The sequence below is a fragment of the Pollachius pollachius genome (genome assembly GCF_949987615.1).
Source record: "Pollachius pollachius genome assembly, chromosome: 19".
Taxonomy (NCBI): Eukaryota; Metazoa; Chordata; class Actinopteri; order Gadiformes; family Gadidae; genus Pollachius; species Pollachius pollachius.
The window spans coordinates 15,047,811-15,059,563 of NC_136952.1; the positions used below are offsets into that span (position 1 = coordinate 15,047,811).

The 11,753-nt window shown below is 43.8% G+C and overlaps 1 protein-coding gene across 1 annotated transcript; it reads right to left on the bottom strand.

Annotated features, from left to right (window-relative positions):
• Window positions 1-1,986: 1,986 nt before the first annotated feature.
• On the bottom strand, window positions 1,987-5,649 carry LOC307090271 (uncharacterized protein). Its single transcript, XM_079756848.1, has 6 exons — window positions 5,574-5,649; window positions 4,869-4,987; window positions 4,175-4,594; window positions 3,496-3,526; window positions 3,121-3,245; window positions 1,987-2,568 (listed from the first exon to the last, which is right to left on the bottom strand). Exons 2-6 carry the CDS (start codon window positions 4,970-4,972, stop codon window positions 2,139-2,141), a joined length of 1,110 nt encoding a protein of 369 aa, XP_079612974.1. The 5' UTR covers window positions 4,973-4,987; window positions 5,574-5,649; the 3' UTR covers window positions 1,987-2,138.
• Window positions 5,650-11,753: the final 6,104 nt, after the last annotated feature.

The window sequence follows — 11,753 nt, forward strand, 5'->3', positions numbered from 1 at the left end:
GTTGAAGAAAAAGTGAAGTAAGATTAGCAAATAAAGAAATTAAATAAATATGCTGTTTGTGTGGTTATTGACTATATTTAGAAAGTGTTTGAATTAGGGATGTCCTGATACCACTTTTTCACTTCCGATTTTGATACCGCAGCTTGGGCTATCTGGCGATACCGATATCAGTCAAATACTTTGTTTTACTCTTGAACAAATAATAAAATATATGGAAGCACTTTGCTTTTGATTGCTTATTAGCCAACTAAAACACCTCACTAAAGAAAAGTTGAATGGCTTAAATCAAGTGATTTGAACAGAGTTGAACTCCAGTCTAAATGGAAAAAACAAGATAAACATTCACACCATTTAAAAAATGTCAACTAATAGCTATAGTAATAAGGCTTGAGTACATTTTAGATAAAATATAGAATAGCTGAGCTGTTCTGATAGTGTGTGTGTTTTTCCCACATAAGGATGGCACTATATCACTACACAAAGACTCATTCAGTGAGTTCCATCAGCTTGCGTTGCCACGGTAACCCCATTCTTTAAAGCGGTCATGTCACCAGGTGTTGGTGTGATTAGCTGATGCAAGCCGTTTGGGACAGGGAAGGAATGGTTTTCATAGTGACATCACAAGTTTGCGTGTCCACCCAGATATATGAAGGATACATGCGCAACGTCTGCTACAGTCCACTGGGTAGGCTGCTAGACTGATCTACCCAGCGAACCATTAGTTGGACACGCCCAATTGTGAAGTCACTATGAAAATCATTCCTTCCCTGTGCCTTTGGCTTGTACCAGCCAATCACACCTACATCTGGTGGCATGACATGAGTCCTTTAAACCGGGGGACAAAATAGACATTGCTACCTATCAGCCAATCAGCATCCTCCCGGAAATATGTATGTTTGCTGAGAATTGGAAAGTAAACCTACTGACTGGCCATCTAAATAAAGTCTGCACCCCTCTGCAGCCCATGCAATCTGGGCCCACCAGAGAAGAGTTCCCATTTTGAATGCTATCTTTTGGGACTTAAAGAAGGTATTTTATATTGACCCCCACGTTCTATTATCTATCATAACCAATTTAAATTTTTCTGAATGACCTATCCTGTAGATTAAACCTTATCTTCCAATACAAAGCAATGTGTTTGTGTTGACGACACCAAATATCGTTATCTTGACTGCCCTGCAGGGTCCCACAAGGCTATTCCTGCACCAATTCCGATTATATATCAATGACCTACCTATGCCTGTCACGAAAACATGAATATTTTATGTTGATGCATTCATTTGCAAACGTGAAAAGGACATCCAAAAAGCCTTCGTAATTATTACATCTGCAATGATCCATCTTCGGGACTGTATTACTGAATTTAATTTATTTTATTGCATACCAATATTTTGTTTGCAAAACAAGTGTTCCTGAGAGGGGCGGCGCTTGACAAAGTAAATTAGTTAAAATATAGGGGTCACAGATTCTACATGAACCGTTTAAGTCACCCGAATGAGGAATCAAACACCATCACATTTTATTTATATAATTGTAGGCAAATCAGGGCATTTCTGAATGTTAATAATGCCAAGATATGTTTTATACTAAGTACTTTTTGCAACATCGAGTGGTGTTTTCTAACTGGTCACTTTAAGATGTAACTTCACTTAAATCAATGCAATTACTCAAGAGAGCCATACAAGGTTTTTATTATTAAAAAAATAAGTTATTTCATGATAAAAATGTAACTTTTGTGAGCTTTGAGAATTTAATTTAAGAATTCAATACTAATCTGAGTGTTTTATGTATAAGGCTCTGCCTGTCCTCGCCCCACTAACTTTAAATTATAAACAGAGGGCTGACAGTGTCACTGGCACCTGCGCCACCACTAGAGGGGGCTGTGAGGTGCCATTTAGGCACATCACATTTTGGGTACCCATGCTGTCAGTACAGGGAAGTTGATTTATTCATGCCCATCCCTATCAAATTAACAAAAAAAGTCGGTAAATGAAATAATTTTATTTATTGCTTGTGTTTATTATCATGTGGTACCATACGTACATAACATCACAAACGTCAGGTGCGCACGGTACTCGACTTCAACACAACCCGGCCTCTATTGGTATAAACGACTGCGCACGTGTGCGACCCCCACTCTAACAGAACAGCTTGTCCCACACCTCGATCTTCATGATGGCGCGGCCCAGCGGCGACATGGTGGCCTTGACGTCGAGGTTACGGCCGCCCAAGGTGATCCCCGTACCGTTGCACTCTGCGCGGACGAAGCCCTTCTGCTCCTTGTCGTAGTACATCTCCTTGTACAGCTTCTCGTCGCACTCCGTGGCCTTAGGGTACACGCCCACGGCGAACCAGTTCTTGTACATGTTGTAGTCGTAGGGCACAGAGAACATGACGGCCACCCTCTCGCCGGAGTCCCTGTGGTCGCGGTGGTACAGGTCGTAGGTCATCACGCCCACGGCACCGCTAGCCGCCCCCCCTTCCTTGGTGAAGTTGCAGACCTCGGTCTTCAGTGGGCGAACCGTGGGCTGGGGGGGGCTGTGGGTTTTGCCACTCTCAAGGAACACCCTTTCCGAGAGAGATAATAATTTTATTTAGTGTTAACTGCGATTAACTTTTTTACAAAGCAATTTAACGGGAATCGTTATCATAGAGCCGGTAGGGGATGTCTACTATGCTGCGGACGTTGGGGATCAAACTCAGTAACTTTTCAGCCTTAACCACTGACTACCCTATCCCTTACCCGTCATGTGACAGTAAAATACGTGTGCATTTGGAGGTATTGAGTTTCATTTAAAAGTAACAACTGCATTGGATTTAAAAGCTACACTTTTGGTTTTAATTTGCCGGTTAAGGTCGGTTGACTACTGTACTGTTTAATCTGCAGAGAACACTAGTTGAATGGAGAGGAGTGGCAACTGGCAACCACATAGGGGCGCCACGGTATCATGCTGCTGTCAGCCTTAAGAAACACGGGTAGTATCCAGTCCTAATTCTGGGCTTCATTAAAAAGAACGAGCTGTTTCTTCACATTGATAATTAGAGGGCACCGTTCTACTTTTATAACAATGTAGTATCATGATCATTGCCTACGGCTAGTCTACACAGCGACAAACTTACTTGGGGTTGATCAGGCAGTATGCTTGGGTGAGATTCGTGATCTCGATGGTGACATTTCTGCGGCTTTTCATGTTAGCCGCCACGGCATCGGCTGATTCAGGCATGGTATTGTCTCTACAGTATCTCTAGAGAGAGAACAGAGATGGGTTGAGCAAGCAACACACAGTTCTGGTCTAAACGTTATCACATCTGCCAATTATCAACGCTAACACAACTATAATTATTACACAGTTTAAGTCAGACAGTAAATCTTACTGGCTAATGTTAAAAGTCAGAAGAGTGCATTGCAAGCAATAAGCAAAGCAAATACATTTGTTGCACATGAAGCATGCAAGTTCTTCCTCGCTGTATGACTTGTGGACGTTTTCAGCTTACCTTTCTGTAGCAACTGGTGTTCCTCCCTTGACTGCCTCACGGTCTGAAAGCAATTGTTCCCTGATCGCAGATCACCCTTGTCATGGAATGCTTGAACACCACACCCCTAGAACCAGAGCCTCTCTCCCCACCCGGGGACAACACCCTACCTGTCCCTCCCTCCCCTCTCTCCTGTTTTGTCTCACCGGTTGCCCACGTTCTGACTCACCTGTGACCCACCTTGGTACATCCTCGCTGGAGGCCCTTGGTATGTACAAAAACGTGAACGTCAACATGCCTGAGCCATAGTGCCGAGCCAGAAGATTAGATAGCTAACGTTTGGGGTGCCCCGCCTTTTGTCTGTCTGTTTTGGAACAGGTATGTCCACTCAATTGAATAGAGGAAAATGTGAGTTATATGTGCTACCTGCACCTCAAGGTTTATGTCATGCAGAGAAAATCAGTCAACCCTGACCCAAACAGTATTCCTGTTTTGTGGCCATTGCAACATAACAAGGTGTGTTCATTTTCAGACCAAGACGCTAATCCGGGGATACACATGGACACTCAAGCAAGGTTTATTTTCCTCTTGTTTTTATTTGTTAAAAAGCACCGGCGGTGTAAAGTAACAACAGATAAGACATCCCAGAGGACATCTTTATTCAGTATAAGCAGGAGCTCGCCACTCTGCCACTGCTCACATCTTATCGTAGATCTCCAGTTTGATGATGGCCCGTCCTTCACTGGACATGGTCCCACGCACGTCCAGCATGCGGCCCGTGTACTTCACGCCGGAGCCGTCCGCCTCGTGCCGCAGGAAGTTGGTGAAGTCCTTCTCGTAGTACATGTGCTTGTAGAGCTTCTCGTCGACGTCCCGCGTGTGCTCGAAGATGCCCAGGCCCAGCCAGTTCTTGTAGACGTTATCGTCAAAGGGCACGGAGAACATCAACGCCATCAGCTCGTTGCAGTGGCGGTTGCGCATGTCGAAGAGCTCGTAGGTGAGCACGCCCACGGTGCCCGTGGCTGTGTTGTCGTCCTTGGTGAAGGAGCACACCTCCGTCAGGCCGGTGCGCACCGTGGGCTGGGGGGGGCTGAAGCAGAAGCCGCTCTCCATGTACACCCTGGAAGACAACGAGGGTTGGGAGGGATAGGGGGGGATACACCATCAGTGTGACAACCATGAACGACGGGAAACAACAGGAAAGACTTACTGGCTAAATTACACTTTACCATCTCGTAATTTAGCACATGCATCATTCAAAAAGTCTTATTGTGAATTCAGGCAGGCTGCTAATGGAAAAGGAACTATTTTGAGCATGGTTAAGAGGGGGAGGGTAAGACGGAGGTATGAAGTAGTAAGATGGTGATATGAAGCAGGTAAAGGTGCAGACGTACTTGGGGTTGACCAGGCAGAAGGAGCTGCTGATATTGGTGATCTCGATGGTACAGTTGCGGTTGGTGGTTAGCGCAACAGCGTGGGATTCGGCAGTCTCAGGCATGATTTCTTCTGGTGCCTAAAGACACACACAGTTCATCTAGTGATATGGTGCACAACACTGATGCCAGCTTGAGATACCCGCTGCTCAGCAGTCTGTGGGACATGCTTCCCGTACATTACATAATGCTAATGCCAATTTCACGATACTTAATTAATGCCAACTGTGTAATACACAACGCTGATGCTAGCTGTTCAGCACACAATGCTTATGCTAGCTGTAAAGTACAACAGTGCTGGTGTATTAACGCTTTAATTTTAAATACAATTACTTCTTTGTATATAATCAATGACAAAAAACATCTCCTAGAGCAGTGAAGTTTTAATAAAGAACATAGTATACTTCCTACATGTTCTTTGTGAAAACAAAACAACAGTTACTAAGTTATTACAGTTACTAAACAAACTGGTGACATTTCTTCCAAGCAATACACATCACAACACAGTAGATCTACAATAGATGCAGATGCAATGCAAATAAAAGGACATTCATATATCTAACTTATACATGATCTGCAGTATCTTTCACTCTCTCTCTCTCTACATACGCACCTTGTGTGTTTAAGGGAATATTGTGGTAGTGTGAAGTGGTAAAAAGCACTTACCGTCTGTTAAGTTACAGGTAGGAGGGCGAAGAGGTGACTGAACACTGCCACAGGCTCAGAATGGAGACAAGCAAACGGTCACACCCCTAGCTCCCTCGCTCGCTCTCTCTGCCCCTCACACACACATTGCCACACCCCTAGCTCCCTCGCTCTCCTTTTCTGTCACACACACATGCACAATCAAACCCCTAGCTCCCTCTGTCTCTCTCTCTGAGCCACACACACACACACACACACACACACACACACACACACACACACACACACACACACACACACACACACACACACACACACAAACACGCACACACACACACACACACACACACTCAATAATAATCTACTTTTTTATATAAATCAATGATAGTGAGAAGGCTATTTTGGCTTCACTTTCGTCTTATACTGGTGATAAATGATAATGACTGCAAATGAATAATGAAATATCAATGCAGTTTACTGGTCATAACAAATATCAATGTGAAAAAATCTGCAAGGCATCAGTCTCGTATACTGGTTGGACACTATTTGAATTGTAGTTTTAATCAGATTATTATTATTATTTTGGACGTGTTAACATTTTAAAAAGTGTGAATGTTGCAGTAAACCTGGATTTTACCACCAGGTTAAAACAATAGTGGTGAGGTTGGCAGTTTGACACCGCACCCTTGACCTTCTTAGTGATGACTCACAGGTGCTTTAGCACGGGGTGCTCAAACCAACTCACCTGAAAGAGCTTCTATTGTTGCCGCAGTATTGTTAATTCTGTTTGGTTTCCAAGTAAACGTTCAGGATGGTGTAGTTTCTAGTCCAATCTAAACAAAAAGAGTGTGACCAAACTTGACTCTTGGGAGCAGCTTTCATCCTGAAGCTCTTGGAGTCAATTCAGAGACCCGGCAGACAGGATGGCTCAGGGCACATTGTCCTGACACAAAAACATCAACACACCTACCACACTTCAGGATGGAAAACACTTTCAAATACACAACTGCAAATATGGCCTGTACACTCAGTGTAGTTCAATGACTAGTTCATATAGTGTTTGTGTGTGGGTGTGAGTATGTGTGTGGTAGGGTACACTGTAAATGTGTGTGTTCTGTACAGTGTGTGTCTATGTCCCTTAAGATGTTTGTGCGTTTCCTGTACTTTGTGTGTGTCTGTACACAGTGCATGTGTGTGTGTGTGTGTGTGTGTGTGTCCTTTACACAGGGCATTTGTGCGTGTGTGTCTTTAAGACAGGACACGGGTCCTTCAGAACTGGGGGGCTCGCTTCTCTGAACACCCCCTCCTCACTCCCTCCCCCTGTCTGAGGTCTGAGGGTCATATCTGGGGGTCATGTGTGTCAGGCCGTGACTGTCTTTTGACTCAAAGACCGCTAGCCCCAGAGTTACATCCTGATGATGACACACTGCCCCGGCAGCAACCCAAGGAAAGGAAAAAATAATGCATGAATACGTGTGTATTGATGTAAATGTGTGTGTTGTTTTGCGTCTGTGCCTGTGTGTGTGTGTGTGTGTGTGTGTGTGTGTGTGTGTGTGGCTGTGTGTGTGTGTGTGTGTGTTTGTAAACATCCATGTGTATTGATTAAATTAAAACTAACAATTTTTAATGATTGTAAATAGAGTACACTCATATGTTAATATTCTGGTCTTAATACGTCTTTTAAATCCATTTGTAAAATTACTAGAAATGTCTAGAAATATTGCTTGGGTTAGAGTAGTGTTTGTATACGTTTGAAAACACACCGATGTCAGCCATGTTTGATGGCGGTTTTGAAATTGAATGACATATCTGTATGACAGAGCTAGAGTCCAGCCAAAAGCTGGGCAGTACCAAGACCACCTGGGGGTATGAATAATACAACATATTGAATTCCTGTCCCTGTGATCATAATAACTGTCAACCTCTCAAAGTTTGGCCGCCAGAACCATAGCTCCAACATGGCCCTAATGATGAGTGCTCGGTTCCAGCTACCTAGCCTTTTTGTCTATTATGTAGGATTGTCACACACTATCGAATATAAGATGATGACTTGGCATAGAATTGACCGACTTTAATTGAACTTGCCGGAATACGAGCTTCGATGGAAGAGATGTCTTTGTTTACTAACAAGACAGAGGAAGATGAAACGGGGCAGCGAGCCGGAATTCTACTACTATTTCAAACTTGCTCTTCCAACCCTTTTAATGGCTAATGTTCAATCAATGTGGGTTGACACAGAGATTTCTGACCAGGCCGTAACATCGCCTGGATTTCATGTCTTTAGCCAGGACAGAACAGTTGAATCACGCAAGCACAGTAAGCTCTGTGCTATGGTGAACCTTCTATGAGCTATGGATTAAGCAGGACTTGCATCATGTTGCTCCCCACTCCTTGAGTTGCTATGTTTAAGATTAAACCCTTCTATTTTCCCCGGGAGTTCAGATCAGTCATTCTGAGTTAGTCTATATCCCCCTATATCTCCCCAGGCAGACAAGACCATTGCTTTGGTTGGTCTGCAGAAGAGGAACCGTTTATTGGAGATTCAAACCGAGCCAGTACGAAGAAGATCCTGCCTCAATCCCAGCAGGAAATACACTTCACCACATGTGGAGAGCCGGCCCTGGACCATTGTTAAACCACATTCTGGAACAGCTACAAACCCCTCGCTCGCCTTTCTTTTGGAAAGGCTGAACATGCCTACATTCTTGTCCTTGCCGCATGCAAACAAAGGCTTCCACAGGTCAGGCCAGCTGTGGAACTGGAGTGATGAGAAAGTTTGTACACTCATGCCACGACCGGCAGGTGGTGAGGACATAAACGAGTCTCCCGCCACATTCCCCACTGCATTGATGTTGTCCCCAAGAAGGCTGTCTTGTCATTTCCTAATCAGACGTCCTGGGTTGATGGCCACTATAACTCCAGGAATCCTGACCAGTAAACAAAGGCCAGATTCGACCTACAGAAGGCCATCGGAGAAGCAAAAAGGGCAATAATCGGGATCCTTTGGGTGCACGTCAACAATGACCTTACCTGGTCGGCCCACACAGACAAGGTGGTAAAATCAGCAGTGAAACCTCTCTTCTTCCTGAGGAGGCTGAGGAAGTTTGGTATGGATCCATTCATCTGCCAAAACGTTTACAGGTGCACTTTTGAGGGCCTTCTGACTGGCTGCATCTCAATATGGTACAGGGGCTGCACAACCAAGGTCCGTAAGGTGTTAGGCAGGGTGGACAAGACTGCAGAACACATCATTGGCAGAGATCTCCCAGCCCTTCACGACACCTCCAACACACCCTGCCTCAGGAAATCTCTCAGGACTCATCACGGACTCCAACCACGTAAACATTTCTCTTCTGCCTTCTGGCAGGCCATACTGGTCCATCTTGTCTCTCTCCGGCAGACTGAAGGAAAGTTTCTCATCTAGAGCCATCAAGCTTTTCAACAGTAGGGGTTTTCTTACATTCGCTCACTTTCTAACCGTTTTAACCTAAATACTTTAATAATTGATATTCAACCTCATAATTGGGTGCAACTGACATAACTCGATTTTGGATAAAATTGTAATTATGTTCTTACCCTATAATATAGTTGTTGCTTTCTTGTGTATTTATCTTTATATTCATATGTTATTTAGTATTGTGGTTCAGCGTTCTCTATCGTTCAAGAGTATTATGCCCTAAATAGGTATTGCTGGCAACTTATCATAAGAATATTGGTGCCCAGTCAGTTTTTTGCATCCGACAATAAAATACTTGAAAGTTGATATACTACAAATGCAAAAATGTGTAAAACAATAAGCAAATCAAATGGAAATAAAACGTTTGAAAGGTCTTTACTTTCTTCTCTTTTCACTGTCAATGTGTTATTTTGCCTCCAGGTATTGTGAACATTAACATCTGGAGGTTACATGAGATAATTTGTTTATTCCTTTAAAATGCCTGTTGGAAACTACTTTGAATTGACTTTATGGATGTGTAATTAAAATAATTGCTGTCTATGTTTGGTTTGAAAATGTGTCGAGTTAAATTAACATATATTTTTTTAAGGAAATAAGCCCATCCAGAAGAGGGCAGTGTTAAGACATGATGTGCTGGACTCAGTGTTGAGAACAAAGAACTTGCATTGCCTTGCTGGCCTTAACAAAGTCTCCAGCTAGACAAGGATTGTGTATCTGTCACACAGATCAAAGATTTGTTCTTGAAGTTGCTCTGAAAGTCAACTCATGGTCACTTTTCAACTCTGACTTTTAATAAATTTAACTACTATCACAAATCTATTTGTTCTGAATGCTAAACAAAGTCCCCTGTGTTAACAGGCAACCATTCTTAAAATGGTTTTAAACCTGAAGACATCTCAATTTACCAACAATTTGTAATGTAATGCAATGCAATGTCTGTGTAACGTGTAATGTACACGTTTTCTTGGAAAACAGGGATATGACTGCAAGGTGTGAGCGATAAAATAGTACAAGACAGAATTGGCATTATTCTCATGTGCTTTGGAAAATCGAATCAAATCTTATCTGCCTAACACCTCGACCTTTAACATTTATGGATGTAATCTTTGTTTTAATTTAAATAGGGAGATCAGGCCGTCATTCATACATATCATATCTCTCTTTGGGACAAAATAATTCAAAAAAATATGGATGGAGAGAAAAAGAAGAGTGGACATTAAAGTCTTTAGAGCGCGTGAGAGCATGAACACGAGCGAGTGGACGAGGCTGGGCTAGGTAAGGTCATTTAATGGTTAGCTTGGGAGAAGCTAAATAGAGATACCCAGACAGCCCATGGTGCTGTCTGGGGGAGAGATAACGGCGCAGGGGTAAGTGAAACTGTCATGCTTTGGTATCATACAAGTACAAGAGTTGCTGAAAGCATTTCTCCAAATGTCATGGAGAACATTGAGATTCAGGTCTTATTCACACACCTCATCAAGGTGAAATAATTAATAAAAGAAAATCAGATTCATTACAAGTCTGGTCATTTTTTTTATAGAGATGTTCCAGGTGCACTTTAACTGACCATCGTTGACGCACACACAAGCTTGGGCACACGCACACACGCACGCACGTACGCACACACACGCACGCACGCAAGCACGCACACTCATGCATGCACTCACGCACACACAGTTCCTAATATTGAAGCAGGACTAATATTATATACAAACATTAATACTGATATGTTGACACACAAAATGATTATCAAACGGAACAGGTTGTGCGGGCGTGTGATCTTTGAATCTGATATGGTAATATTATTTTGACACACGCACACACACACACACACACACACACACACACACACACACACACACACACACACACACACACACACACACACACACATAAAAACACTCACACACTCTTTCCCCTCCACATTCTGCTCTAGAGTGTGTGTTCTAACTCATCCACCCCATGGGCAACAATCCCATGGCAATCTTCTCCCCCCTCTTTTCCCTTCCTCATTTCTCCATCTCCTCAGATCTGCTAGGAGGAAAATGCCATCTAGTTCTCTCCTTCCCCCTCCCCGACCCCCTCTCCTCTCTCCTCATATAGAGTCATCCCTTCTCCTCTCTTCTCCTCATATCTATGGTCTCTTACACTTGAATCTTTTCTCTCCTCGTTTCCATTTCCGATCTCTCCTCCGCTTCCTCCTCTAACTGATCTTTTTCTTGTTTTCTTGATTTCTTTCTCTCCTCTTTTCTTTAATCTCGGTCCAACTGTTGTTGCGCCCCTCTTCCTTCCCTGTTTAGTCTCTCTCTATCTATCACTCCTGTTTATCATCAACTCTCTCCCTCCCTTCCCCTCTCTCCCATCTCTCCTCTCCCAACATCTCTCCCTCACTCTCTCCTCCTCCTCCTCCTTCCCTCTCACTCTCTCCTCCTCCTTCCCGCTCACTCTCCCTCCTCTTCATCCCTCTGTCCCGCCTTCCTTTGACAGAGCTGCCCTGTGTCACACCCCCACACACACACAAACACACACACACACGACACACTTATACTTAGACACACATACACAAACACACACACACACACACACACACACACACTTTCTCTCCCTCTCTCCACCTCTCTCCCTCTTTCTCTGTGAGGCTGGCTTTGTCTCCACGCTGCTTCTCTGTGGAGAGCACCTCGCTCCTCTCCTCTCCTCTCTCCTCCACGCTCCTCCGACCGGACACCTCCCCACAACGCGCCACC